Source organism: Sturnira hondurensis, unplaced genomic scaffold (assembly GCF_014824575.4).
Source record: "Sturnira hondurensis isolate 20B ecotype Veracruz unplaced genomic scaffold, ASM1482457v3 Scaffold0007406, whole genome shotgun sequence".
Classification (NCBI taxonomy): domain Eukaryota; kingdom Metazoa; phylum Chordata; class Mammalia; order Chiroptera; family Phyllostomidae; genus Sturnira; species Sturnira hondurensis.
Window position 1 is genome coordinate 6,157,027 of NW_028080037.1, and position 26,961 is coordinate 6,183,987.

Sequence of the window (26,961 nt, forward strand, 5' to 3'; positions counted from 1 at the left end):
TCCCCATGAGTTCGTTGTTTACCTGCCTGAGAGCTCTTAGGAGGACTGGTGCCTCGCCTGAGTCACTCCAGGCAGCCCAGAGCTGGGCACCAATAGGAAGGCCCTTGCTGAGTGAGCATGGGAACCAACACCCAGACTGGTGGGGCTGGGAGGGCCACGTTCAGCCACAGCAGTGACCCAATGATCTGCTTTCTACTCTCCCTCCTTGACTTCCCCACCCAGCGCTCCAGCCAGGCTCATGAGGGATTCGGATCCCTGGAATTCCATCCCCAGTTGGTCACTGTCTGGTGAGTTCTCCAACTTCCAAAGTCTGGGCCTCAATTGTCCTATCTGGGACTGGGTCTAGCAGAGCTGGCCCCAAGCCATAGAAGGATTGTGATATCCTTCAGGTGGGGTTAAGGGGAAATATCCAGGGTTGAATCCAGAACAATGGGAGCCCCAAGGGAGGACTTAAAGCCCCCTCCCCCAACTGTTATCAGTTACCCCAGATCTTCACCATGGGAAACCGGGACTTGCTATGTGAGTGCTACTATAAGACAGGTGTCCGGGCCCTCCTCCCCCGACCCAAGTGGAAGCTTTCGGCTGAACTTTTTTCTTTCGGATCTTGCAGAGACCTCAGACAGGCCATCCAGCCTCTGGGGACCCCTGATGGAACCTGGGGGGCCTAGTTCTGGGGCCACCTGGGCTGCCAGCCAAACTGCCGTATCAGCCCATCTTGCAGAGCTGAGCAGGAAGTCCCATTCCCAGGCTCCCCTCCCGGGGCCCCTGGGGGTTTTACGAAGGTCACACATCACCCAGCCAGGTCTCAATGGAGCCAGCTCTGTGGCCTGTCCGGTATCTGGCATCTGACCGCCACTATGTGCCTGGGGCCGTAGCCAGAGTCCCCAAACTTTCCAAACGGCCTGGCCACTTCCTGTTATGAGAAGCTTTGACCCACACTGGCAGGGGGTTTGAGGTCTCCTAGACCAGCTTCTGTCAAGAGACTAAAGGGGAAGGGGTGATGAAAAGAAAGCCTGTGACCGGCTAGAGGCCACCCAGCTAGGGGTGGGGGGAAGGGGGGGCGTGCTCACGAGCACCCTGGTCTGGCCTAGCCTGTGGGAGGGGTCTCACTCTTCTCCCGGGATTGTTGTGAGAATTAATTAAGATGGCTACCTACACAAGGCGCCTGGTGTCATTCCTGGCACAGAGTGGGTGCTCAGGAAATGGTGAACCTCCTCCCATTCCTCTTCTGCTGAGATCCTTAAAGACAAACCCATGACCATCGCCAACTCCCTGCATAGTCTAGCACCACGCAGTGCCCACTGCCCGTGCTTCATACAAGCCTTAAGCAGGAGGACATGCTAGGTTGGGAGAGGTTTCAGCGTCCGGCCAGCCTGGGGTCGAATCCTGGCACCTACACTTAACAGCTACATGTTCTCAGGCAAGTGAGTTACCCCCTCGGTGCCTCAGGGTCCTCATCTGTAACCTGATAATAGCGCCCACCTCATAGGCTGGGCGTGAGGGTGAGATGAAATAAATACCAGACGTTTAACCCTGTCGTACAGCAAGTGCCCAATAAGTGTCATGGCCATTGTGTGATGCCCCGAACCCACCCCCATGCCTGACCCGGAGCCCCGCTTAGTGGCTGAGCTGTGACGCTGAGGCTGTGCACCAGGCCCAGCCCTGAATGCTAGGGATGGATGGAGTGGCCACACTTCAGTGGCCGGCGCGGCTCCAGATTGCTGAGCTGGGGGAATCTGGGGTTTTGCATCCAACTGAGAAATCTGATAGAGAGATCTAGAGATAAGGTTCCTGCATGGGCCCCACTGAGCCCTCCTCTTCCTCCGAGATGCTGGGCCTAGGGCCCCAGGAGAGCCCAGAGACACGTGGTAGAGAGGGCTCCCCTCCTGTCTCCCCCCCCAGAGCAGGGAGCAGGCAGGGGCCTCCTGAGCTGCCCCTGCCGGCTCAGGAGAGCTGGCTGTGGCCCTGCCCCCCCAACTCCATGCTCAGCAATGCCATGTTGGAAGCTAAAACTTAACCGTGGTAGGAGAGTTACATCATGGAAACTGGCCAGCGCCATAAAAATATTTTTTTTTGGAGAGTTTGGGTAACCACACAGCAGGGAGCACAAGTTTTCCTGGCCACGTGGGCCTCCGAGACACCACTTCGGAATTCAACACCCTGGTCCCCACAGAGTTCACCCATCTGAAAAACTTCTCTTTTCCTTTGCTGCCCAGCTCCTTGTCTCAGTCCTTCCGGCACAACCGACTACAGACCAGGAGGGGTGGGGAGAAAGAAAACATAGACAGTGTAATGGCAAGGTGGTGGAATACTATATAGCTATTAAAAAGGATCTTCCCAAGGACTATTTAGTGCCAGGAAAAATGCTAAAGATTTTTTTTACCAACCCCACACAAATAGTGGGAAAAACATCATATATCCAACCACATATATACCCTGATCCTGATTTTATTTATACATAAACTGTTCTTTTTTATTTAACAAATGTGTTTGGAGTGCCTACTGTGTTCTCAGGAATGGGGGGACCGTCCTGGCTGTAGGACCATCCTGCTCTTATGGGCGTGGAGCAGAGCGAGGCGGCAGACGAGAGGGAGGGGCGGGAAAGCACACACTCTCATCAGGAAATAGGAAGTGGTATGAAGCTCTAAAGCAGGCCTAGGGGGAGAGCTGGAGGGCTTTCTTTGACATCACTGCATGTACTTCTTCTATAATCAAAAAAGAAGGTTTGCTCCATCTGGTTTCTGAAGGCGCTGCTGCCCTTGCTTTTCAGCTCGGCGCCCAGCCTCTGGGAAGCCTCCGAGGGTAGCCGGGAAGGCCGCGATGTCGGTCCAGGACCCCCCGCCCTCTGGTACTGCTCTGTGACCTCGGTCTCCTGTCCCTTTGTGGTGTGGTGATTTACATGCTTGTCTTATCTCCTAAATGTCAGGGACAGTATCTGATTCACGCGCGCCTCCCACACCGCTTGGCACAGAAGAAAGACTTAACACGCTCTCTGCTGCGTTAAACTCAACTCGGTTCCCCTCGAGGGTTGGAATCTGGAATCCGATAGCAGTCGCGTTATTTTTTCCTTCTTTTCTCCCCACGGTGCCTAGGATGGCAGCTTGGTCACTGCCAACCTGCCACCTCCCTTCTCCATCTTCGCCCCCAAACCAGAAGGCAGGCTCTCCTCTGCTGGCTCCACAGACTAGGCCTCAGTTTCCCCTCCTGGAAAGTGGCACCGTCGCCTCTGAGGCCAAGATGGGGACGAGGCGGACAAGCCCTGGTCCAGGTCAGAGTGAGAAGCATATCCTTTGTCTCAGGAACACAAAGCCTCATTTGTAAGCTCGGGGCTCGAGTCTGGGCAGGGAGCCACGTGGGGCAGGAGGCAGTGGTGAAAGGAATGGCAGGGTTTCCAAAACCCCCTCCCACTGGCCGGCTGCGGAGGAAGCAGGTGGCAAATCCCTTCCTCCCGTGGCCTGAAAACAAGGTGTCTGTCAGTCCACACCCCGCTTCCTCCTTCCTCAGCCCGACTCCCCAAAGTCCTCCCCCCGCCCCCACTGCACACACACACACCCCGGCCTTGGAATGGAGAAGCAGGAAGGGGGAAGCCACTGAAGCCTGAGACTTCGGGGGTGGGGGTGGAGAGAATGGGTATTTCCAGAGCTTGTGGGTTTGTGGCCAAGGGCAAGGGCAACTGAGAAGTTTATGTCCTCCTGTCATTCCGAAGCCCCACCTAGCCCAGCCCCCTAGAACATGGGGACAAATGAGAGGGGGGGCTGGGACCTCAGCCTGGGACCCCGGTAGGGCAGGGGGAGCACTGACAGGACCTGGGAGCAGCACCCCAGTGGCTGGCCCCAGAGCTGGAGCCGCAGCCGCAGGCCTCGGCAGACGGGTTGTTTGTGTAGGACCGTCTCTCTTGTCCTCTGTGCGATGAACAGTGACGGAGCAGGATGGGTGCAGTGATCTGTACACAAAAAAAGTGTCAGGGGCCCTCATTCCTCCGCCTTGTGTCCTTGGAGGAGTCACCATGAACTCTCTCACCTGTCACTTGGAGCACAGGTCTGGCCACTCCTCGGCCCTAGTCAGTCCTGACCTGCCCCCCTCATCCTTAAATTCTGCACGCCGACCTACAGACCTTTGTTCTCGTCTAGGAGGGGCCCCACCTTCCTGCCTCAGGGCCTTTACACATGCTGTTTTCTCTGCTTGGAATACCTTCTGTCTCCTCTAATCACCCCTCCTCCTCCTTCAAGTCTGGGTTCACACGTCACTTCCTCGGGAAGGCCTCCCCGTTCCCTCCTGGCACGCTCGACCTCTCCTCCTCACCCTATCAGATGTGATGACGTATTTACAGGACCACGTGATTCACCTGGCCCCGCCCATTAGCCTGCCAGCCCCAATGAAAGCAGGTCTTGCCTTAGCCATCACCGCATCCTCGCACATGCCAGGCACATGGTAGGTGCTCAATAAACGTTTGTGCCCCTAAAACCATAGAAATTGAGAAGGAGAGGATTGCATCTTGACTTCAAGATGATGGCATCCTCGGGGGAGGGAAGGCAGGAAATGGGTCTGAGGCGGGAAGGACCCCAGGAGGGCTCACCTGCACCTGGAGTCGTGTGGTTAAGAAGGCCAGTTCTACACCCAGATGGCCTGAGTTCAAATCCCATCTTAGACTTGGCTCCAAAAACCCAAGCCATAAAAGCAAAGGTAGCAAACCGGACCTCACTGAACTGTCCACCGTGGCTGCACGAAAGACCACGTGAGGGGAGGTAGAGAGAAACTGCAGACTGGGAGAAGACAACTATCCGACAGAGGATTACCTGGAGCACCTGGACATCTGATAGGTGCGGAAAGCATCGAGAAGTCTTGAAACACAACCGCGGGAGAAAAAAACAAACCACCCAATTAGAGCGCAGGCCACAGATGCAAACAGATACTTTGCTGAGGAGGCTTTGCAGATGGAGAGTAAGCACATGCAGAGGTGCTCACCGATACCCATTAAAGAAATGCAAAGTAAAACCACAATGAAATATCACAACGTACCTACGTGCCAGAACGAACAACATACATACGTTGTCAGAATGTCTTTTAAAAAATAGGGGCGAGCCCTGGCTGGTGTAGCTCAGTGGACTGAGCGCGGGGCCTGCGAACCAAGCAACCACGGTTCCATTCCCAGTCAGGGCACATGCCTGGGTTGCAGGCCGGTTCCCTGCAGGCCAACTCCCAGCAGGGGATGCACCAGAGGCAAACATACATTGATATTTCTCTCTGTCTCTCCTTCCCCTCTAAAAGATAAATAAATAAAATATTTTTCAAAAATAGGGGCGATCGGGAGGATACAGGAAAATTAGACCACGCCCACATTGCTGGTAGGAATGTAAAATGGTCCAGCCACTCTGGAAAGGAATATGGCAGTTTCTTTTTAAAAAAACAAACGAACAGAAATACTAAACGTGCATTTACCATAGGGCCCAACAATTGTACCCTCGGGCCTCTGCTCTACCAGAGAAATGACAACTTATGTTCACACAAACCCCGGGACCCGGATCTTCAAAGGAGCCTTCTTCGTAATTGCCCCAAACTGGAAACAACGCAAATGTCCTTCGCCCCGAATGGTTAAACAAACACTGCCCATCCAGATTGTGGAATGCTACTGAGTAGTCAAAAAGAACAAACACAGCCCCGGCTGATGCGGCTCAGGGGGCTGAGTGTTGGTCTGCGAACTGAAGGGCCATCAGTTTGATTCTCAGTCAGGGCACGTGCCTGGGTTGCCGGCCGGTTCCCAGCTGGGGACCCGCAGCCTGAAGGAGGCAGCCGGTGGATGTTTCTCTCCCTCTTTCTCCCTCCTTTCCCTTCTCTCCATCTCTCTAAAAATAAATAAATAAAAGCTTTAAAAAAAAAAGAAGGAAAGAAAGAACAAACACAGATACATGTAACAACAAGGATGGCTCTCAAGGGGATGAAGCTGAGTTTTAGAAGCCACTCTCAAAAGGTCCCGTGCCACGCCATTCCACTCACGCAACACCCTTGATGTGACAAAACCACCCAGGGGACAGATGGGTGGCTGCCAGAGGTCAGGAAGGCGGTGGGGAGGGCGCTGGTGGCCGCTCATACAGGGCAGCAGGAGGGATCTTTGAGAGGAAGGTTTTGGATCTTGACTGCGGGGCCCGCAGGAGTCTGCGTGCGATAAACCCACGTAGAACTGAGTACACGGTCCTACAAACGAGCGCGTGTGAAGCCGTGAACTCCGAGTGAGGTCAGTGGATCGTGACCGTGCCGATTTCCTGGCGTCCCATCATTGCGCAAGAGGTCCCCTCGGGGGGCACTGGGTGAGGGGAGGTGGCATGTCTCCCTGTTATTTCTTAAACTGCACGTGAATCTACGATGATCTCAAAATCAAAAAGCACTTCATACAGCTACCAGAAGGACCCACCAGAAGGACTTTTTGAAGCACTGGCAACACCAACTCCTGGAGAGGGTATGGAGAGACCGGAACTCCTTACGCATCGCTAGTGTGGATATCAAAATAGTGAGCCACGCTTCAAGAGAGCTTGCAGGGTTCTTTGTACAGCTACTCATACACTCATCCTACGACCCAACCATTGTACTCGGACGTAGCTACAGAAGCGAAATGAAAGCGTGTATTCACACACAAGAAACGGCACGTGAATACAGGCTATCTTTACAATTGCCCAGAACTAGGAATAACCCCAACTGGAGGATGAATAAACAAAGCATAGCGTGCGATGAAATACTATGCAGCAATGAAAAAGGAGGTACCTTACAGTTACATCCGCATGAATGGGTCCCAAGCAAATATTGCTAGGTGAAAGAAGCCAGACCCAAAAGGCCACACGGTGTGTGATTCTACTTATGACCCCCTGAAAAAGGTAAAATTATAGGGATAGAGAACAGGTCGGTGGCTGCCAACAGCTGAGGTGGGGACAAGGGTTGGTTCCAAAGGGACGTGAGGACTTTGCGGGTGGTGGAAATATTCTGCATCCTGAATGTGGTGGTGGTTATGCACGACTTTCTGCATTTGCCAAAACTCACAGAACTGCATGTGAAAAAATAAATTGTACTTTATGTAAATTATACCTCAATATTTTTTTAAATCAAGAAAAAAATTAGATCGTGCATCTTGTAACTTCACATCAATTTATGCAGTCTGTGCGACTGGATACAAACGGCTCAGAGATAAAGTATGCATGATTTAGCTCCATTTTTTGAATGTGCTCTCATAAAATGCTTAGGGGTGGTCGTAAGCAATGTAAGCATCACAAGTAACCATAGTTGTTTTTTTTTTAAGTAGTGTTGCCTGCAATAAGAGAACACATGTCTAAAGAAAAGAAAATGCGTGTCTTTACACGAAAAAAGTAAATTGTTTAAAACAGAAAAAAAATAAAATGATCAGAAGCAAAGACGGCATGACGCTCGTGTTGGTTATTTTGGGTGGAAGACATTTGTAATGTTGCTTTGGGCTCTCTTTTCCCTCGCACCCGCCCGCAGTGCTGTTTCCAGGGTTAAACCATACACTTCAGGCACAGTGCTCCGCGCAGTGACTGGCCCGCAGGAATCGCTCAGACCCTGTCTGCTCCTCCTTTATACCCTTATCCTCCAAATCTGGGTTGTGGGTCTCTCCCAAGCTGGTCTCCAGCCGGCCCTCTTTATCTCCCTAACCAGGCTGGGGGCTCCAGGAAACGAGGCCGGCAATCGAAATGGACCCTCAAAGGGCTGATACATGGCCGGCCCTCAGCACCTTGCCTCAGGGGTAAATGACCCCACCTGTGACCTGGCGACAGTGGGTGTCCAGTAATTTTCTTTAAAGCAGGCATGTGGGCATAGAGCTGCATTAGTGAGGCCCCACCCCACCGCCAGGAAGAGGCTCCACCAGACACGGGCGCCAAGAGGGGTAAATTCTTGGCCAGGGAACCCATGTACTCTCCTCTGGCACCCCAAGTTAGACTGGGAGTGGAAGCCTTCTTGGGAAGGGGCAAAGGCTGCTCCCGTCCCCGCGGTCCCTCCCTCTCCCTGGTGGATTCCCCTGGTCTCGGCCTGGCAATGGAATGTTGTGTCGATGGTTGCCTGGGGAACCAGGGCCTGCTAGGTGGCTGCCTCCTGGGAGTACTGAACTCGCTGCAGCCGTGGCACTACCCCCCATCAGAAAGCCCCCCAGGGCCTCCCAGGCTTCTGCAAAACTCCAGCCAGGTGGAAAGAAGGCCAGAGCAATCGGGAGAATGGCAGGTCCCTGGAAGGAATGCTTGGAACTGGCCTCACAAGAGAAGCCGCCTCCGTGAGTGGCGCCGGGTGGCAGGGAGGGTCAGAGGATAGGCAGGGGTGGGTGGGGTCTCCCACCCTTGGGTCCTGGCTTCCTTGGACTCTTCATAGTAGGAAACTATTGCCCCATTTCACAGACTGGGGTTGGGGGAAGGCTCAAAGAACGAGCGACTTCCCCAAGATCTGTAACGCCCCGCCCCCTCCAGCTGACATCCACCTGAGATTCAATCATTTGAAACTGGGTGGGAAGGAATTAAGTGATGAACCCTTGCCCCCTGAGCCTGCAAACTGCATTTTAAAGGACGAGTGAAAGAAGCTGTCCCTTGCCTGTTCTGTGTTCAGTGGAGTGACTGTGGGTGGCAACCCACTGCCTTAGCATCTGTAAAATGACAGGTTTTCTCCTGAACCAGAGCTGGGGAGCCCACAGTTAGTGTGTCCTTTCTGCTCCCTGCACAGCCCACACTGGGGGCTGCCTCCTGGGCCCCACACCCCCTGGGGGCTTGACAGGTATCTCTACCTCTACTTGGCCACAGCAAGAAGCTGAGCTCCCCTGCTCCCACTCAGCCTCCTTCCATCAGCAGCCTCCTCCCTGTCCCTGATCCTAGGTTCACCTGAGACTCCTCTCTCACCCCTTCACCACTCCATCAGCCCCAGCATCTCTGTGTCCCCCATTACCCATCACTGGCCTCCTGCAGCTGCTCTGCCCCTCCTATTGTTCTTGCCCCTCCCGAAGCCACCAGCTGGGCTGCTCCTGCTCACCAAGGTCCTTCCCTCGGGGACTTTGCAGTGTCTGTTCCCTTGGCCTAGAATCTGTTCCCTGCAGATATCCTCAGGGCTCACTATCTCTTCCCCTTGCAGTCTCTGCTCAACTGTCACCTCCTCAGAGAGAACTTCTGACCAACCCATGGAAGGAGTTTTCACCGTAGCACCCACCATGTCCTAGCATCATCTTGTATTATTTGTTAGCCTTTATTTCCCGTGGCCACAGCAAGGTGCCAGCTCCCGCAAGGCCAGCTTCCATCTGTCCTGTTCTTGGCTGCAGCCCCAGCACCTAGGATGGTGCCTGGGACTTACTAGGCGCTCAGTGCCATTTGTTGAATGAATGAAGAATTCAGCAGCCAGGAGGTGGCTAATGAGGGCATTTCAGGCACTAGAGAGGAGTTGGGGGCCCCGGCTGTTGCCTCCTTCACCCCCACTTCCCCCTTGAGCCCCTCCAGGAAGATCCCGGAGCAGAATCTTGACCACCTCCCGCCGTTGCTGAGTCTACTGGAGAAGAAGCAGGAGCTGTTGGATGCGGACCGGGGCCTGCAGGCACAGAAGGAGGTGAGCCCCCACTGTAGCCCTGGGAGTTCTGGGGGGACCCCAGACCAAAGAAACATGGTGATGAGCAGAGGATGGGAAATGATGGAGCCAATGAATTAGCTCCCAGCTCTGAGACAAGCCATTGTACCACTCTGAGCCTTGGTTTCCTCATCTGTCAAGTGGGGTCCAGATGAGATCGGTTGTTGGTGCACATTAGTGTGCACTGAGCTTCCATGTGGAGGCTACTGAACTGGGATCCAGGGGGCTCCCCATGGTCCCTGCCTTCATGGGGCTCGCAGTCTAGAGAAGGACACTGGCCAGTGTCCGGCCGGTGATGCTACCAGGAGAGAAGCACTGAGAAGGAACTGTAGGAGCCAGAGGAAGTCCCTATTCCCACCTGGGGGTGATTCAGGAGGACTTCCTGGAGGAAGTGATGTCTTAGGTGTTGCTGAAGGGTAAGTCGGCTTATTAGTCCAGCAAAGGGGGACAGTGTGAGAAGGAGGAGAAGGAGGAGACAGCATGTGCATACAAAGACTGGGAGGCAAGGACAAAACACACCGGGGGGCAAGGGGCTGGAAGGCAGTGTCAGAGGGGGGAGTCCCGAAGGAAGGGCAAGGACACTGACACGCAGGCGCGGCAGGGGGGGCACTTGGGCTTCATCCCGGTTGATCTGAGCAGAGGCGCAGTGACAAGGTCAGGAAGGACAGACGAGAGAATGTAAATGTGAACCTAAAGGTGCTAGATAGCTTGAACCCCCCAACACATGCCCAGACACCCACTCCTCACACCCCAGGTCTTCCAGACCACCATGGCAGCCCTGAAAGAGCGCAGGGAAGAGTTGGAACAGAAGCAGCAGAAGCTAAAGGGGTCCTTTCACCGCTTTGACAAGTTCTTGCAGGTAGGTGGAGCCTGCTGGGGGTGGGGCAGGTCACAAGATCACAAAGTCGCAATTCTATAGGGGCCAGACATGTCACATAAATTTTAAAAATGGATGTACTGATACAAAGGCAAGTGGTGGGAAACACATCGCACTGTCTGAAGCACTCAAGATGTTTAAAAACGGTGGGGAGGAGTGAGGCCCCCCCCCCGCCCCCTATCGGATTCTTACTGACTTTGGCCCGCGGGCCATCTATTTGCAACCCAAGGCTCAACGTGGTGGGGCCAGGTGGAAGTGGCGAGCTCCGCAGGCTCCCAAGTTCTGAGGGTCCTCACCCGCTTTCCATCCCTCTCCACCCCCTCTCCCCAGGACTCCGAGGCCCGGCGCAACCGCACGCTACAGAGGGCAGCGGAGGAACGACTCCGGGCCGACCGCCAGGAGGCAGAGGCGCTGCGGCTTCGGGCCCAGCTCGGGGAGCTGCAGCGGGAGCGCGCGCGGCTGCAGCGTCGGCTGCGGCGGCTGGAGCCCTGCGCGCACCTGCTGGAGCAAGTGCTGGATCAGCTGCCCGAGGTGAGTGCCCCGCAAGAAGCTTGGGGGCTCAGGACCGTGGTGCGGCGAGCGCTGGATGGCCTCAGACCCCACCTTTGGAATGGTGCACTACTAGAGTGCTGGTTGTATGCCTGGAGTCACCACTTACTGAGCACCAACTGTATGTCAGGGGTGCGCTTTGCTGTTGAATTCTCCCCAAGGCCCAGTGAAGTGGGCCCTGTGTTACTGTCAACTCCATTTTACAGGTGGGGAAATCGAACTTCAGAAAGGTAACACTCAAGGACACACGGGCAGGCGGGGGCGGGTAGATCCAGCCACTCAAGAAATACTAGTCGAATGAGACAATGAATCAGTAGTAATCACAGGCAGAGAGTTTAGCTAGACTTAATGGGTAGGGGTGGAGTAAACCCGCTTCTGGATCAGGGGCTGTGTGGTGCCATTTCACAGGTGGGCTAACTGAGGAGGCGCTGGAGAGCCAGCTGGCGGTGGGGAGGGCCGGGGAGCTGCAGGCCCGGTGAGTCGCTCTCCGGACCCTGTCCCAGTTCCAGGAGGTCCCCGAGCTAGTGGCGCGCTTCGATGCCCTAGCCGACACGCTGGCCGAGCTGAAGCTCACGGAGCGCCGGCGGCTGAAGGAGCTGGAGGAGGTGCGCGTGCGGCTGCGGCGGCTGCGGGACGCCGGGCGGGAGGAGCTGCTCCAGCAGGGCCAGCTGCGAGCGCAGCTGCTAGAGCGCCTGGATGCGGCGCGAGAGCGCACGCTGCACTGGGTAGGGCCCAGTCTCCCACCTCCAGGATTGAGTGCCGGGGCGGACTGATAACAGATGGGCGAAACTTATTCCGGAAGGGCAGCGGCACTAATGCGCAGGTTTCCGGCACTTCGGGGCACAGGGGGCCAGTCCTATCAGCACCTGACACTGTGCCTGCCCTCACCTCTCGGGGAGCGAGGATCCGTAGGGAATGAGGCCCCGCCCTCCTCTGGCCGACACACCCTAATCGGGAAAGGGCGGGGCGTTCTCCAGGAATCCAAGTGGGCTCAGATCCAGAACACAGCAGCCGAGAAGACCTTGCTCCTGGGTCGCACTAGGATGTCGGTGCTCAACTTGTTCCAGTTAGCGTGCCAGCATCAGAGGCAGCCACCTGCCCTGGACATCGAGGACACCGAGGGGCAGCTGGAGCAGGTGAGGGCCCCTATTGTCACCTCCAGCCCCCAAATCTTGGGAACATCACGGAGCCTGGAATCCACCTCTCTGGGTTAAGCATGACCCTCTGCGATCAGAGGCGATTCCAGCGTCACCGAGGTGGGTCGGTGGCTGCTTAGGTCCCCTGGGGTGGTCTTGGTCTGACAGTCATCTGCTGTGTGGCCAGAAGGGAGTTGTGCTGCTCTGGGTCTCAGTGTCCCTGCTTATGCAGAGGCTACACACTTGTGCCAAAGTTCTTCCTTTGTCCCAGGATCAAACAGCTGGAACAAATGATATCCATAAGAAACCAGAAACCAGGTCAAGACTCACTTAAAGAAAAATTAGTTTATTTTTTTTTTTTAGAGAAAGGAGAAGGGAGGGGGAAAGAAAGGGAGAGAAACATCGATGTGAGAGAAGAAACATTGATCTGTTGCTTCTTATAAGCGCTCGAACTCACCTCTACTGGACCAGACTTACTTTTTTTTTTTTACTTAAAAAAAAATTAATTGTGCTATCACAGTTGTCCCAACTTCCCCCCCCAGGCCCCCCTCCACCCAGCACCCCCTTCTCCTGTGGTGATCACCTCTCCTTTGTTCATGGGTCATGCATATAAGTTTTTTGGCTACTCCATTTCCCGTGCTTGCTTTTAACACCCCCCTGCCTACTTTGTACCTACCAACTTGAACTTCTTAATCCCTGCACCTTTCCCCCATTCCCCCAGACCCCCTTCCCACTGGCCACCGTCCCAATGCTCTCCATATCTATGACAATGTTTCTGTTCTGCTTGTTGGCTTAGTTTGTTTTTTAGATTCAGTTGTTGATAGTTACGTATTTGTTGCCATTTTAATGTTCACAGTTTTGATCTTCTTTTTCTTAAATTAGTCCTTTTAACATTTGGTATAATAATGATGAGCTCTTTTAGCTTTACATTGTCTGGGAAGAACTTTATCTGCCCTTCCATTCTAAATGATAGCTTTGCTGAATAGAGTAATCTAGATTGGAGGTCCCTGCTTTTCATGACTTTAAATATTTCTTGCCAATCCCTCCTAGCCTGCAAAGTTTCTTTTGAGAAATCAGCTGACAGTCTCTTGGGAACTCCCCTATAGGTAACTTACTTATTTTCTCTTGCTGCTTTTAAGATTCTCTCTTTTGGCTTTATCTTTATCCTTTGGCTTTTTAATTATGTATGTTTTGGCATGGTCCTCTGTACATACATCTCATTTGGGACTCTCTGTGCTTCCTGGACTTGTGTGTCTATTTCCTTTACCAAATTACAGAAGTTTTCTTTTATTATTTTTCTAAATAGGTTTCCAACGTCTTGCTCTTTCTCCTCTCCTTCTGGCACCCCTGTGATGAGAATGTAGGAACGTTTTAAGTTGTCCCAGAGGCTCCTTACACTGTCCTCGACTTTTTGGATTCTTTTTTCTTCTCACTGTGCTGATTCGATGTCTTTTTCTTCCTTATGTTCCAAATCATTGATTTGATTCTTGGCTTCATCCACTCTGCTGCCGATTCCCTGGAAATTGTTCTTTATTTCAACTAGTGTGTCCTTCATTTTGGCCTGGGTCTTTTTCGTGCTGCTGAAGCACCTGCCGATTTCCTTAAGCATCCATGTAACCAGTGGTTTGAACTCCGCACCTGACAGATTGCTTATCTCCATTTTGTTTAGTCCTTCTTCTGGGGTTTTGATTGTTCTCTCACTTGGGCCATGGTTCTTTGTCTCCTCATTGTAAGAGCCTTTCTATGTTTGTTTCTATGTATTAGGTAGAGCTGCTTTGACTCTGCATCTTGGGAGCGTGGCCTAATGCACTAGGTGTCCTGTAGGGTCCAGTGGCGCAGCCTCCCCTATCCCTCCAGCTGGGTACTGGAGGTGCGCCCTCTGTCTGGGCTGAGTACTCCCTCCTCTGGTAGATGAGTCTTCATTGCGGTCAGCAGGCCAAGGAGAGGGATTTATCCAGGCTGGACAGCTAGTAGTTGTGGCTGTGACTCCCGGCCAGCAACCCCCTCCCCCATGGCTTGTGGAGGTGGTTGGGTGGTGCTCTGACGTGGTCTGTAGCTGTCCACTTGGTGCACAGGCTCTAGGGTTTCCTGGGGGCAGGCCGAAGTCAGCCTCCACCTGGGTTCTGTCCGGGGCTCTTTGGCATAAAGCTGTTAAGTGACCTGCAGATGGCTGTTGCTAGTGCTGGGCCTGGGGCCACTCAGTGAGAGGGATGGAGCTGGGCTCAGCTGTTGCCTGTTTGAGAGGCTTTAAGAAGGGCTGAGCTAGGCATCCTTGGGGAAAAGCCACTCTGACCATCGTGGGAGGGTTGCTGGGGTGGGCCCCTAAGTTGAATGGGGCGGACCCTTAGGTAATTGTCTGGGCGGGGCTTACCACGTGAGCCAGGTTGATGGAGACTCAGATGCGGTTCTGCCGCACTGTGGCTCTGTGTGGGGAAGCTGTTCCCCAGCTCTCGCCCTGACTCCAGACTCGTCAGTTCCTCCCCGTGTGCCACCGGCGCCCTCAGAGCCGCTGGAGCCCAGAGGGAGTGAGTCTCAGTAAGTCCGTGTGTGGCGCAAGGCCCTTTAAGAGGAGAGGCCTGAGGATCCCAGTTTCTTCCTCGGACCCAACCCCACCCGTCTTTACAGCCAGAAGTTATGGAGACTGGAACCCTGGGCTCAGTGGTCTGGTGCGGGGCTGGGATCCCTCGCCCCTGAGATACCCCTCCGTTTAATATGCACCACATGTGTTTTGGGGGCTGGTTCCACATCTCCAGTTCTCTCCCCGGATGAACGTGGTTTCTTTAATTCCTTAGTTGTCAGACCTCCACACAGCTCGACTTTCCGACAGTTCTGACGGTTGTCCTGTATTTCAGTTGTAATTTTGCTGCGGTTGTGCAAGGCGACTCTCGCTTACCTGCGCCTCCACCTCGCGGACTCACTTAGGTGATGCCTGGCTGTCTTGCTCCTCACACTGGCCGGGCCTGGCTCACCTGGAGGGGGAGTGTGGGGCTGTGTGGTGGCCTTTCTGCACAGTGGCACTGCGTGTGTTGCTGTGGACCGAGGACACTCCGTTTTTCTAGTCATTCGGGTCTGTAAGGCTTATGGCTGAAGGAGGAAGTTTCTGACTTTGGAGACGCATTGTTTCTGGGGGGGGTTCCCCAAAGCATGACCCCCCCCCGCGAGAAGGCGAGAAACAAAGGGAGGCACCCACTGTTCCCCCCACCCATCCCACTCCTGTCCTGTGCCCATGGCCGAGATTCCAGCTGAAGGGCAAGACCTGGGCCCCCGGACCCCACTTTGTGCCACACCCTGAGTTGGGTGGATTTGTGCAAACCGCTGCTCTCCCACGTGGGGCCTGGGGACCAGGGTCTGCACCCAGATGACACCAGGAAGGACAGAGCCTTGATAAGCAGTGACAGCAAAAGCCGGTCCCCTTGCAACCAGGGTTCTGATGCCAGCGTGGAGAAAGGGCTCCCCGTGGCGCCCTGGTTGCTGGGCCGGGACCCACCCCGCTAGCATCGCCAGCTGGAGAATGCGGTGATGCGGTTTCACTTCCGCGGCAGTTATTTCCGTCACCCCTACGCGTGCCAGGGCCACGAACTCCTTTCCGTTTTCGGTGGAGATGGTGTTTCCTTCTCAGCAACAAATGTGAAGGGGGAGCCCAGGGGGAGTGCGCCGTCAGGCTCTGGTTCTTGGCAGTGGGTCCAGGGCTGCTCATTAAGTTCGTATCAATAAGTTAATTAAAACGAAATAACGGAGGGCCACCCATGGAGGTGATGAGAGTACGTCATACACCAGTGAATATGATGGATCCAATTAGAAGGGGAAAAATGAATTGGTGTAAGTGAAAATATAAATTTAATCATAATACAGGTGATAGGCAGCTAGCAAACTGTGAGGGCATCTGCTGAGGAACCGACCGGGGAGGGGCTGATGGAGGCTTTAAAAGCCCAGAACAGTTTAGGCCGGGTGGCTGCCCCTGGGGACCACCAGCCTCGCCGTCTTTTAAGAGGGGGTCTCTACCCCTACCCCTGCCTTGCATTGGGGGTGGGCACTGGACCCTCAGCGGCGGGGACGTGACTCTGGCTGTGTTGGGGACCCCCAGGTGAAGCTGCTCATCCTGGACCTCTCTGCCATGCTGGCCAGCCTTCCTCAGGCGGAGCCCGCAGCTCCTGCCCCGTAGCCTGACCCAGGTGAGCGGTGGGGAGGGGACCCCCCCCCCGGGACCCCTACGCTGGGAGACAGGTGCATATTTGCTGTGGGGGCAGCTGAGTGGTTCTCACCTGAAGATGGGAGGGCTGTGCCCACTCAGGTTGCGGTGGGACACAAGGGGCACCCACCCCACGCCCGGCACCTGGCCCAGGGCCAGGCCCCTCCTCTAGGGCAGCCGGGGGCATTGGACAAGCAGGCATTTGTCAACAGGCCTGGTGCACATTCTGGTAATCCTAGACGAGTGTCTGGTAAGTCCAGTGACATCAATGGGACCAGCAAGAGGGTCGGTCCCAGGGGCAGATGCCCACTCACAGAACATCTGCTCACCATGGTGCACGGGCGCACGGGCACTCGGCGACCTTGGGCTCCATAATCCAGCCACTGGAGCTGCCCTTGACCTTCCCAGAACCCCACAGGGGCTGAGGAACACAGGCCTTGGAGCAGGTCGGAGGCCAAGACAGGTTCTGATGTCCAGGCATGTGGTGGGGCCGTTAACCCCTTCATACCCAGAGAGAAGCAGCCGTGCCCTCCTCCCTGGACCCTGAGACTGTCTCCCTCCCACTGGCCACGCCCAGCTGCAAGACTGGCCTGGCAAAAGAAGGGGACTGATCGCCAGCTTTGGGGCTCTCTCACCTCAGGCGACTGACTCACCCTCTGAGCTTCATTTTCCTCATCTGCAAAATGGGGACCCACCCTCAGGGGATCCCTTAGGGGTTCCCACGAGACTTGCCCACCTGGCACACCAGCTGGGATTTTGGTGTCTGGGTCTGTCCCTTCCAACTGCTCAAGTGGACTGCAGCTCAGTAAAGGTTTATTACACTAAAAACACATCACTGGGCCTCAAGCAGTCACAGCTCGGACTTGTGTGGTCGCCGCCTCTGAACCCAGAACACGTGGAAGCAGCAGGAGCCAAGTTGCGAATTCAGGTCTTGGCCTGCCTGGTGAACTCCTATGCACCCTTCAGTACCTTGCTCAAATGCCCATGGCTTAGGCAGAGGCAGCGGCTGCCCCTGTGGCCAGTACAACACTCCTCTTCATGGACGATGGTTCCTGCAGGGAGCTCCTGGACGCCCAGCAAGGGGACAGGCACGCAGTGGTACACAAGCAGCATTTGCTGACACGCACACTTGGACCAAGCACAGAGCCGCGGGGCTGGGTCACCTCTACATCCGCTTCCTCATCTTGCCCTTCTTGGAGCGGGCACCCCGGCCGAAGGCGCCCCGCTGCAGCTCCCGGGCATGGTGCCGGTTGCGGGCGGAGAGCTGCTTGAGGCCCCCACGCTGCAGGAAGCGCATCTTCTGGGCTTTGCGCCTCTGCTTCAGGATCTGCTGCTTGGTCTTGAGCTCTGAGCGCACGCGGCCTGCGGGGGTGCCTGGGGCCCGGGGCTGGGGGGCACCTGCGGGGACAGGGGTCCAGGGAGCTCAGCCTTTGTGTCGACTTTCAATGTCTCCTCCTCCCAGAAGCCCCCAGACTGCCCCCCACCCCCGGGCCCCCTTCTGTGTTCATTGCTGCGGCCCCAGCCTCTGGCACAGGGCAGGTGCTTAATAAAGCGTAAGTAGTCTGCTATCCTCGCTGACAGCATGGACCTCAAGCCAGAACTGCCAGGGCTCAAATCCCGGCTGTGAACGCTTAGACCATGGGCAAGTCACTCAGCTTCGCTGTGCCTCAGTTTCCCCCTCTGAGTAACAGCACCTACCTTGTGGGTCCTGATAAGTCACTGTGTACAGTGCTCAGGACAAGGCCCAGCCCAGAGTGAGGGCCTCCTCGGTATGATGATAAAGACCTCAACAAAGCTTGACTGAGAACCTCCTGTGCACCAGGCCCTGGGCGCCCAGCCACGGCTGAGACAGACCCCACCCTCTGTCCCCGTGGAAAAGGGGTGATACCACTGCAGACAGAGAGCAGGCCACACAGAGGACACAGGAGGCCCTGGGTGAGGCGGAAGACAAGCCACAGTGGCCGTGACAGAGAATGGGCCACAGGCTGAAGGACACAGACTCACAGAGACATGGACAGGGCAGGGACCAGCCCTGTGGGGCCCGGGGTGGGGGAGGAGAGAGGCCAAGGGGGGCTAAAGCCCACCTGAGAGCCCAGGACACAGTCCAAGCTCCCCTCTCCCCAGGGGGGCACAGGTGGGAGGCAGAAAGCAGCTGGGTAGCCCCGTGCGTCACCCACGTGGGTGTCCTTTTCGGTAAGGTGAGCACCCTATCTTCCTGCCCCGGTCACGTGTGGGAGTGTCTAGCGGAGCCTGTCCCCGACTGCCAGTGGCAGCCGTCTCTGACAGCACACGGTGGGGCGGGGGGCGGGGTGGTGGGCAGAACAGGCCCCAGGCCCCTTCCCTGAAGGCCCATCAAAGCCCCGAGGTCCTGGCATCAGGGCGCCTGGACCACGCTGTGGTCAAGCACAGGCTCTCGCAGACCGCAGTTCAAATCCCCTCGGCCTGTCACCAGCTGAGGGACCCAGGTGGGATCGAAGAGGGCCAAGTTCCCAGATGACCAAACGCACCACGTGACACTGTGTGCTCTGAGCCGCATCCTACCTTGGCCTCGGCCCCGCTTCCAACCTCTTCGCTCGGGGCCTCGCCGGTCCGATGCCCCTTCCTCCTCTGAGTCTCGGTCATCGATTTTCTGTTTCTGCTTCCACTTCTTATAGCTGGGAAGCCAGGTTAAGGGGGTTGCTTGTGGGGTCCTGAAGTCCCCGAGACCCAAACAGAAACAGGTGCTTAGCCCCGCCCCTAAGGATACAGGTCCTGCTTGTAGGAGCTGCTGATGTAGCGGCCACTTTCTGTCTTGATCTTCTTGTTCTCCTGTCCCGACTGTCCCACAAACCGCTTCTTCTTCCGGTCCCTGCAGGAGAGGAAGGTGGTAGGCTGTTGTGGACAGAGGTGGCCTGGGGTGGCCTGCTCCCCCGGGGCCTGTTTCCTCCTCTGACTCTCACACGGGTGTTGGAGGATTCCAGAAAAGCAGTGTGGCCATGGCTGGCACACAGTAGGTGCTCAATAAAGGCCAGCCCCCTGCCCTCCCTCCCCTTGCCTTGGCAGCCCAGGTCTCAAAGGCAGTGTGGGAGTCACCAGGAACAGGGTTCCCAGCGCCCCCTCTGCCACCTCCCGGCTCTGAATGCAGGTGGGGTGAGGCTCATCAGGTTTACTATGTATGACCCCATGCACACAGGATGGGTGGGGTCACGGGCCATAATTCGTGCTGGGCAGGATCAACCAGGGGGCGGGGTGGCATCCTGCCTGCTCTAGGGATCCGAGGAGAGCCAGGCCAGGCAGGGGTCACAGGCCGGCTACATGGGGCTGCGCATTGACGGGCAGTGCGGCCCACTCACCACTTGAGCTGCTGCTGGGCCCTGGTCAGGTTCTGGGCCTCGTCCCCCATCAGGTCCAGGACCGCGCCTGCCACCTGCTGCTCAAAGGCACCCCCGTCCCCACCAACGCTCAGGCTGCAGGAGGAAAGTGGGGAGGCACAACAGGGTTGAGGGGGCCACCAGGCCCCACCTACCCCCCACCCCCACATGAGCCGGCCACTCACCCCCGCTCACTGTCAAAGTCCTTGGGACGATAGGGGACGTAGAAGTCCTGGTCCCGCTGCCGGGCCTCCTCCCTCCGCCTCTTGGCTCCACAGTCAGGTCCCGGCTGCTGCCGTTTCCGGCCCACGACCTCTGTGAAGACGTCCTAGCAGACGGAGGCCCAGTCACACCTGCAGCCCCCAGGAGCCCACCTGCCCCCAGCACCAGGCCCGCTTGGTGTTGCCAGGTAGATCCTCTGTCTCCTCCTCGGCACGCGCGGCACAACCCGCCTTGAGCACCAACAGCATCAGAAAAGGTGGGTGGGGGGCACTGAGGTGCCAACCAGGGAGGGACTCTGTTCGGTCTCAGTGTGGTCCCCCAGGCTGTGTGACAGACACAAGGTCCTGGCCCTCACTGAGCCTTGCCTTGCTCTGTGTTAGGGACTAATCACTGAACCCCCATTCAAATCAAATGTATGGGAGGCAGGAGAGCAGGCCCCCGGCCCCGCCCACCAGGGGAACAGGACACCTCGTGGTCCCCCAGCCCAGCCTCTGGCACCAAGGCCCAGCCTCTGCTGCTGCCTGTGTCATGCCCTCACTGCTGTCAGGGCCCCCTGCTCTGCGACTTTCTGCCTGTCCCAGCCCCCTAGTGAATGGGGGCTCAGACTGCCACCAAGGTGATGACAACGATGTGGCCACCACCAGGCATCTGTCTGGTGCTGTCCTGCATCTGCCCAGCAGGGCTGGGACCGGGCGCCTCCGTCACTGGGCTGCACGGCCCGGGTCCACAGGGTTGTGCAAATGAACTTTCCTGAAATTTGCTTGGTGGCAGAGGCCGACTGGAGCCGACAAGGGGCTGTCTAGTTAGTTTGGGGACCGGCACGCCTCATGGCAGAAGCTCTGATGCGTTTGATGGTGGGGACACCCCAGACCCGTCTGAGGTGCTACCTGGCACACAGACCCCGACCCTAAAGATTCAGAATCCCAAAACCCACCTGGTCCCTAGGGTTTCAGGCAAGGGATGGTGGACGAGCCCCATGAGCCCATTCTACAGACAGGGCGGCTGAGAGCCAAGTTGCTGATTTCCACAAGTGTCAGACAGGGGGCCGGAATCCCCGAAGCCATCCCCAGCCACTGCTGGAAGCCTTGGGGACAGCCCTGTGGCTGCTGCGGTTTGACCCACCCCTTCCCCCAAACCCTGACCCAGACTCCAGGTCCCTGGGGTGGGGACTGTACCTCTGCACTCTCTCCTGCCTCCGCCTCCTCAGGCCGTTCCTCCTCCGGTGCTGAGCAGCTTGGGGCCGGGCGGGCCAGGCCCTCCTGCCGCTCCTCCCGCCCCTGCTGGAAGCTGGCGATGGCCTTGCTGTCCTTCTGCCGCTTGGCGCGCATCACCTGGCTGCCGAAGTCCCGGCTGGAGGCGTTGATTTCAAAGATGGTCTGTTGGGGGGACACCCGTGTCCCTCACGCACTGGCCTCTCCTTCCCGCCCCCGCCCCACCAGCCCGGCCAGCGCACTCAGGCATTCCTCCTTGAGCACTCTCATCACTGACGTTTCACAATGAGGAAAGAAGCTCCAGAGAGGGCAAGTAACCTGCCCGAGGTTCCATGGCTGGGACGAGCCAGAGCTGGGATTTCCACCCAGGTCCGTCCAGCTGCCTCCGAAACCAGCGCTCGTAACCATGACACTCCAGCGCCTTTCCCCTGCTTTACCACACACCTCCCCTAGATACAGGATCGGGGTCCGTGGGAGTGGAAGGAAAGGAACTTGATGGAAAGCCAGCTCCTCAGGCCTCTAACAGGCCTAGAGCTTGGCCCGCCCTCCTGGAGCCTCAGTCTACCCATCTGTAAGTGGGAGGAAATGGCTGCCACATGGGGGACCTGCTGTGGACAAGCAGGGATGATTCCAGAAAAAGGGGCGTCTCTAGAAATGCTGACAGAGCCAGAGATGCAGGTTAAGATGCTGCAAGCGGAGACAGAACTGCTTGTGGGGGTCGCGCTGGGGCTCAGGCACTGAGTCAGAGTCCAGGCGCCGTGATGGCTTCTTTGTTGTGGTCCCCACCCGCCCTCACTCACCGCCCGCGAACGGTACTTCCTGAGGCTGTCCACCAGCCTCAACCGCTGCAGCTCCTTCTCCTCGAAGCGCGAGCCTGGCAGGGGCAGGGGAGGTGTGAGGCCCGAGGCTCGGCTCTGCAGGGCCACCCGCCACCATTGCCCTGCACAGGGACTCACTGAAGAGAGGGTGCAGGCCCAGCTCCACGAGGTCCAGCTCCTTGGCCCGCTTGATGGACTCCGGGGAGGGTGCCGGCCGCGATCGCACGTACTGCTGCAGGGCATTGTCGGCCACGTGGCACAGGCCTCGCAGCTCCAGCGAGGCCTCCAGCGCGCTCCGAAGGCTGCAGTCCTCATCGTCCACCAGGCTCTGCGGCACCCGGCCCAGCACGCCGTCCCCGCCCACCGCACCTGCACCCCCCACGGAGCTCGGTCAGAGGACTGCCGCCCCGCCCACCCGCCCAGGCCCCGCCTCCCGCCGCTGGGCCCACGCAGGCCTGCTCATCACAGAATCATCCCCGTGTGCTCCGTAGTGAGGCCACGAAGGCTGCGTCTGCACTAAACGTGCACACACTCCTTTTTCTTGTCATTATTCCGTAAACAATTCAGTATGGTAACTATTTACATAGCTATCACACTGTGTTATCCTAAGTAATCTGGAGATAAAGTTACAGGACGATGCATAAAGGTTATATGCAAATACTGGGCCATTTTATATAAGGGACTCACCTGCAGATTCTGGCATCCGAGGAGGTTCTAGAACTAACCCTCCTCAGATGCTGAGGGACGACTGGGTAGGGATCTTCTTCTCCCAGGGTCAAGTCCAGTCCCACCCCTATCTAAGCCAGGACAGGGTGGGCCCCACCCACACTGCCCCGCCCCTGTGTCCACCCACCTGAGGGCTCCTCCTGGGGGTGGGCGAGAGACAGGGCACGGCCCAGGAACAGGTGCAGGTCCAGCAGGTAGGGGACTTCATCCGGGGCCACCAAGGAGTAGGCTGTGCCACTTCGGCCGGCCCGGGCCACACGACCTGGGTGGCAAGAGGGGGCCCGGCTTCAACAAAACTCCCCCCAAGTCCAGTGCGACTCCCTCCAGCCCAACCCTATGGGTGAAAACCAGGCCAAGCCCACACCCCGCTGAGCTGGCGTTCCGCCCTACAAAAGGGGAAGGGGCACCAGAGGTCACAGGGTCACCGGCGCGAGAGTGCACGGCCGACACAGTGCTCCGGGAAGCCTGCAGGAACACAGACAGGGCACTGCTCGAGCCCAGTCGAAGGGGACTTTGTGAAGTTACTTAGCCGGTGACCGCCTGGTGGGGATCCTGCCAGGGGAAAGGGGCCGGCCCGCGGGCCCAGACGCCAGATCCTCCTAACAACCCGTTGGTGTGAATGCGGTTTTACTGGCAGGCGGCCGTTTACGTATCGTCTACGGCTGCCGTTGTGCGGTTTCAGGGCCAAGTTCCGAGCCTACACGGCCCCACAGCCTACAGGGCTTACTCTCCAGCCCTTCACAGAACCAACTCGCCCACCTGGCAGAGTGACGGAGGTGAATGGAACCCTGTATGACGCGGGCTGATGCAAGAAGGAGGTTACAGGAGAGGGCAGCGGCACCATGCTGAGTTTGCATTAGGTGAACCCATTTTGGCTCATTGCTGCCGCTGGCAAAACCAGCGTGTCACCCCATTTGGAAGACTCATTTGGGGTGGTCTGGTTTACACTGTTGGTCATGGGGTGCATGAGAAATTCCCTTTGGGGGTTCTGGGGCCCCCCTCAAGGAATGCACAGAACCAGCTCTTCCCAGGGCAGTGGGAACAGGGGTGCAGCAAGCTACCACCAATGGGGTCACCGGACTCAGGGCTGGACACCCAGGAGGAGGCCTGCTCTGCGCCCCGACTGGAGGTCGAGTCGTTCTTTGGGGTCCGCCATGGGTGGCTGGAATTCAGTGGCATCTAATCACAGGCAGAACAACCCAAAGGACCCAGTCTCCCAGGTTCTTCTCACACACACATTAAATTAGATGCACTTATAAATGCATTTATGAATTACAAGAAGGCAAAGAAAATAGACCAGTGGGTGCCATGGCCAGGAAGAGGGAAACAGGGAGTCATGTTGGTGGGCGGTTCCAGTGTGGGAAGACACGGCCAGGCAGGAGCTGGGCGGCAGCGGCAGGGGCTGTTCCCCCATGTGAACGTCCTTAATGCCACTGAGTTCCACCTGACAACGTTCCCATGGCAATCGTATGTTACATGTCTTCTACCACAATTAAAAAAGAAAAAAGGTAACGGCTAGGGCAAAGGACACACCACAGTGACAGCCGTGTCATCAGAGAGGCAACGAGAGTGGAGAGGTGGTTCCAGTCCCAGCTACCCCCCTTTGCCACCTGCATGAGAGCCGGCCGATCAATAACTTCCTGGCCTGGGGTCCCTCGCCTGCAAAGTGGAGCTCCTGGGCCGGGCCCACCGCACAGGGCAGGGTGGGTGTGAGAACAGAAGGGGCTGCTGCAATGAGAGGTGGGCCAGGGCCCCGCGGGGAGTGCTGGTGGGCAGTGGGGGCACAGCCACCGTCACGGTCACCAAGCAAGGGCGTGCAACCTACTGCAACGCTTCGTTTTCCACTGTCCCTGCCGTGTGTGCATCCTACTTGTGTAACTGGAATGTCACACATGGTGTTCTGGCCTGGGAGGGCTGAGGGGGAGGTGGGGCCCGACACGCTGACCTGAGATCCTCCCTGCAGGGATGGGACAGGAGGCAGAGGGGTTGGTGTGCAAGGGTCCCCAGAAAGGGAGCTAAAAGGACAGTTTTATTGAGGGACTTCAGGGAGGAGGGGGCTATGGGACCACCTCATCAAGTACCATGACAGGAAAGAGAGAGAAGTCCAGGACTTGGGAATCCAGGAAGCAGAGAGCCACCTCCTGAGAACACGGAGGCTGCCTGCCAGAACCTTGACAACCCGCCTCCCCAAGTCCTAATTTCTAGGTCAAGTCCCTGGGCCTCCGTTTCTCCGCCTGTAGCACCCCAGCTGGCTCCTTACCCACACGGTGCAGGAAGAGCTTGCCCTTGGCCGGGAAGCTGTAGTTGATGACATTGTCCAGCAGCGGGATGTCCAGGCCCCGGGCCGCCAGGTCAGTCACGATGAGCGTGGAGCACTTGCCGTGCGTGAACTTGGCAAGGTTGATCTTGCGGGCCGTCTGGTCCAGGGCGCTGTAGATGTGGGCGCAGCTCATCCGCTGGGCTATTAGCAGCTGCTCGAGTCAAGACAGGACGGAGGGAGAGGGGTGAGGGGCCTTGTAGGAGAGAGTCCGGGCCACGGTGGGGAGGCCGTGACCTGCTGGTAAGCCTCACCCTGACTCTACCGCTAACAAGCTGCATGACCTTGACCTTGGGCAAGTTACCTAACCTCTCTGTGCCCTCATTTTTGCTCACCCGTAGAACAGGGAGAAGACTTCCTACTTTGTAGCTTTGTCGTGAGGACTAAATGAGTTAATACATATACAGTGCTGAGAATACAGCCGAGACGTAGGAAGCACCCCGAACGTGTTAACTGCCTTTCGGAAATTACTATTTTAGTGCCACTCATCAGTGAGTGACATTTAGTGTCACTCATCAGTGACCCGGCAGCTGCACGCTAGGAGGAAGCACCATTAGATGTGTAACAAGCAAGTGAAACCCAGTGAACTGTGTCCTCAGACACTAGACCCCAGGTGTGGATGACCAGGGAAGGGGCCCCCCCAGCCTTTGGGGCACGAGGGACCCCCACACTTTGATATAACCAAGGGTTATGGGTGTATACATATGGGAAAAGTCACCAATCTCTAAAAATCTGTAAATAGAAAAATTTTTTATTTTTATTTTTTTAAAAAGGCCCTGGCTAGGTAGCCTAGTTGGTTCCAGCATCGTCCCAATAAGCCAAGGTCGTGGGTTCAATGCCCAGTCAGGGCACATACAAGAATCGACCAATGAATGCATAAGTAAGTAAGAGAACCAACAAATCAATGTTCCTCTTTCTCTCTAAAAATCAATAAATAAGAAAATAAAATGAAAACGCATCAAAGCTGCTCACGTAAGATTAAAGCACTTTAGAAAACTTAATGCATGCAGGGTACACCTCATTTTTAAAAAGCAAAACACACAAGACACTGAAAATCTATAGAATGATAGGATGGCTGGAAAATACTTCAAAATAACCTGGATGGAGGAGGGAGTAATAGATGAATCAAGACTGGCCATGAGTTGATAACTGAGTACTTGGGAGTTCATTATGCTATTTTCTAAATGTAGTATGTGTCTGAAATTTTTATGATAAAAAGTTTAAAATAAAAAATTACCAAGCACAGGCCAGGCCCATGTCCTGCTCTGGTGCTGCCCTCTGGTGGCCATACCTGGGACTGCAGCCCCAGCTAATAAAAGGAAGGTCCCCAGGAGATGGCTGGGAGGTGTGTGCCACCCTTGCAGGCCGGCCCCTCTCACCTCACTGAGGTACTCGGCGTGGTGCTTTGTGGCCACAAACACCACCGTCTGGTCCTGGGGCCGCACCACAGTGCGCAGCAGATAGAGGAGCACAGCGGCCTTGGTGTCCTCCCGCACGAGGAAGAAGGAGGTCTGCAGGGAGAAGGGTCGTGTGGGTGTGGCTGTCAGGGCCCTGGGCGGGGCCCTGGACAGGGGCACAGGCAGGGCCTCACCTTGAGCTGCTCGTTGAGTTTGGTGTCCACGTCCAGCCGAATGAGTACAGGCTCTGTGAGGCCTGTGGGGGGTGGGGCACAGAGGAGGGGGAAGGGGTTGAGTGACTGAAGGACACAGTCCCCAGGCCTCCAGGCCAGGCCCAGCCCTCCCTCCTCCCCCTAGCTCGCTCACCAGCGCGGGCAAACTCCACCAGCATTTTTGGCAGCGTGGCGGAGAACAGGACCGTCTGGTGGCCCCCGGGGAGGCGGCCGATGATTTCCTGCAGCTGCTCTGCAAACCCCATTTCAAAGAGCCTGGGACAGCGGAGGACAGAGGGCAGGACGGGGTCAGGCGAGGGGCTCCCATTCCAGCAAGCTCCAAACCTCAGTCAGTGTTGCCCC

At 56.6% G+C, this 26,961-nt stretch overlaps 2 protein-coding genes across 5 annotated transcripts in view; one reads left to right on the forward strand and one right to left on the reverse strand.

The window, feature by feature from the left end:
- Nucleotides 1-128: 128 nt before the first annotated feature.
- Nucleotides 129-17,914, forward strand: CFAP73 (cilia and flagella associated protein 73). Of its 4 annotated transcripts, none has more exons than XM_037052161.1 (8): nt 129-287; nt 9,471-9,576; nt 10,349-10,453; nt 10,802-11,002; nt 11,524-11,745; nt 11,998-12,156; nt 16,241-16,328; nt 16,558-17,914. In XM_037052161.1, the coding sequence occupies exons 1-7, from the start codon at nt 181-183 to the stop codon at nt 16,316-16,318; spliced, it is 978 nt and encodes a 325-aa protein (XP_036908056.1). In that variant the 5' UTR covers nt 129-180; the 3' UTR covers nt 16,319-16,328; nt 16,558-17,914. The 4 variants fall into 4 exon arrangements, with proteins under 4 accessions (XP_036908056.1, XP_036908053.1, XP_036908055.1 ...); XM_037052158.1 differs by lacking the exon at nt 129-287 and adding an exon at nt 8,051-8,269; XM_037052160.1 differs by lacking the exon at nt 129-287 and adding an exon at nt 8,052-8,269 and having other exon boundaries at nt 17,404-17,914.
- The window catches only part of DDX54 (DEAD-box helicase 54), a 17,200-nt gene continuing 7,382 nt past the window's right edge, over nt 17,144-26,961 (reverse strand). The window contains exons 8-20 of the mRNA XM_037052149.1: nt 26,753-26,874; nt 26,581-26,642; nt 26,369-26,500; nt 24,933-25,143; nt 22,800-22,934; nt 22,085-22,315; nt 21,929-22,002; nt 21,093-21,293; nt 19,881-20,023; nt 19,678-19,791; nt 19,092-19,193; nt 18,887-18,999; nt 17,144-17,743 (exon numbers count right to left, since the gene is read on the reverse strand). Coding sequence (XP_036908044.1) covers nt 17,511-17,743; nt 18,887-18,999; nt 19,092-19,193; nt 19,678-19,791; nt 19,881-20,023; nt 21,093-21,293; nt 21,929-22,002; nt 22,085-22,315; nt 22,800-22,934; nt 24,933-25,143; nt 26,369-26,500; nt 26,581-26,642; nt 26,753-26,874 — 1,873 coding nt within the window. The 3' untranslated portion in view covers nt 17,144-17,510. The remainder of the gene's footprint in view (nt 17,744-18,886; nt 19,000-19,091; nt 19,194-19,677; nt 19,792-19,880; nt 20,024-21,092; nt 21,294-21,928; nt 22,003-22,084; nt 22,316-22,799; nt 22,935-24,932; nt 25,144-26,368; nt 26,501-26,580; nt 26,643-26,752; nt 26,875-26,961) is intronic.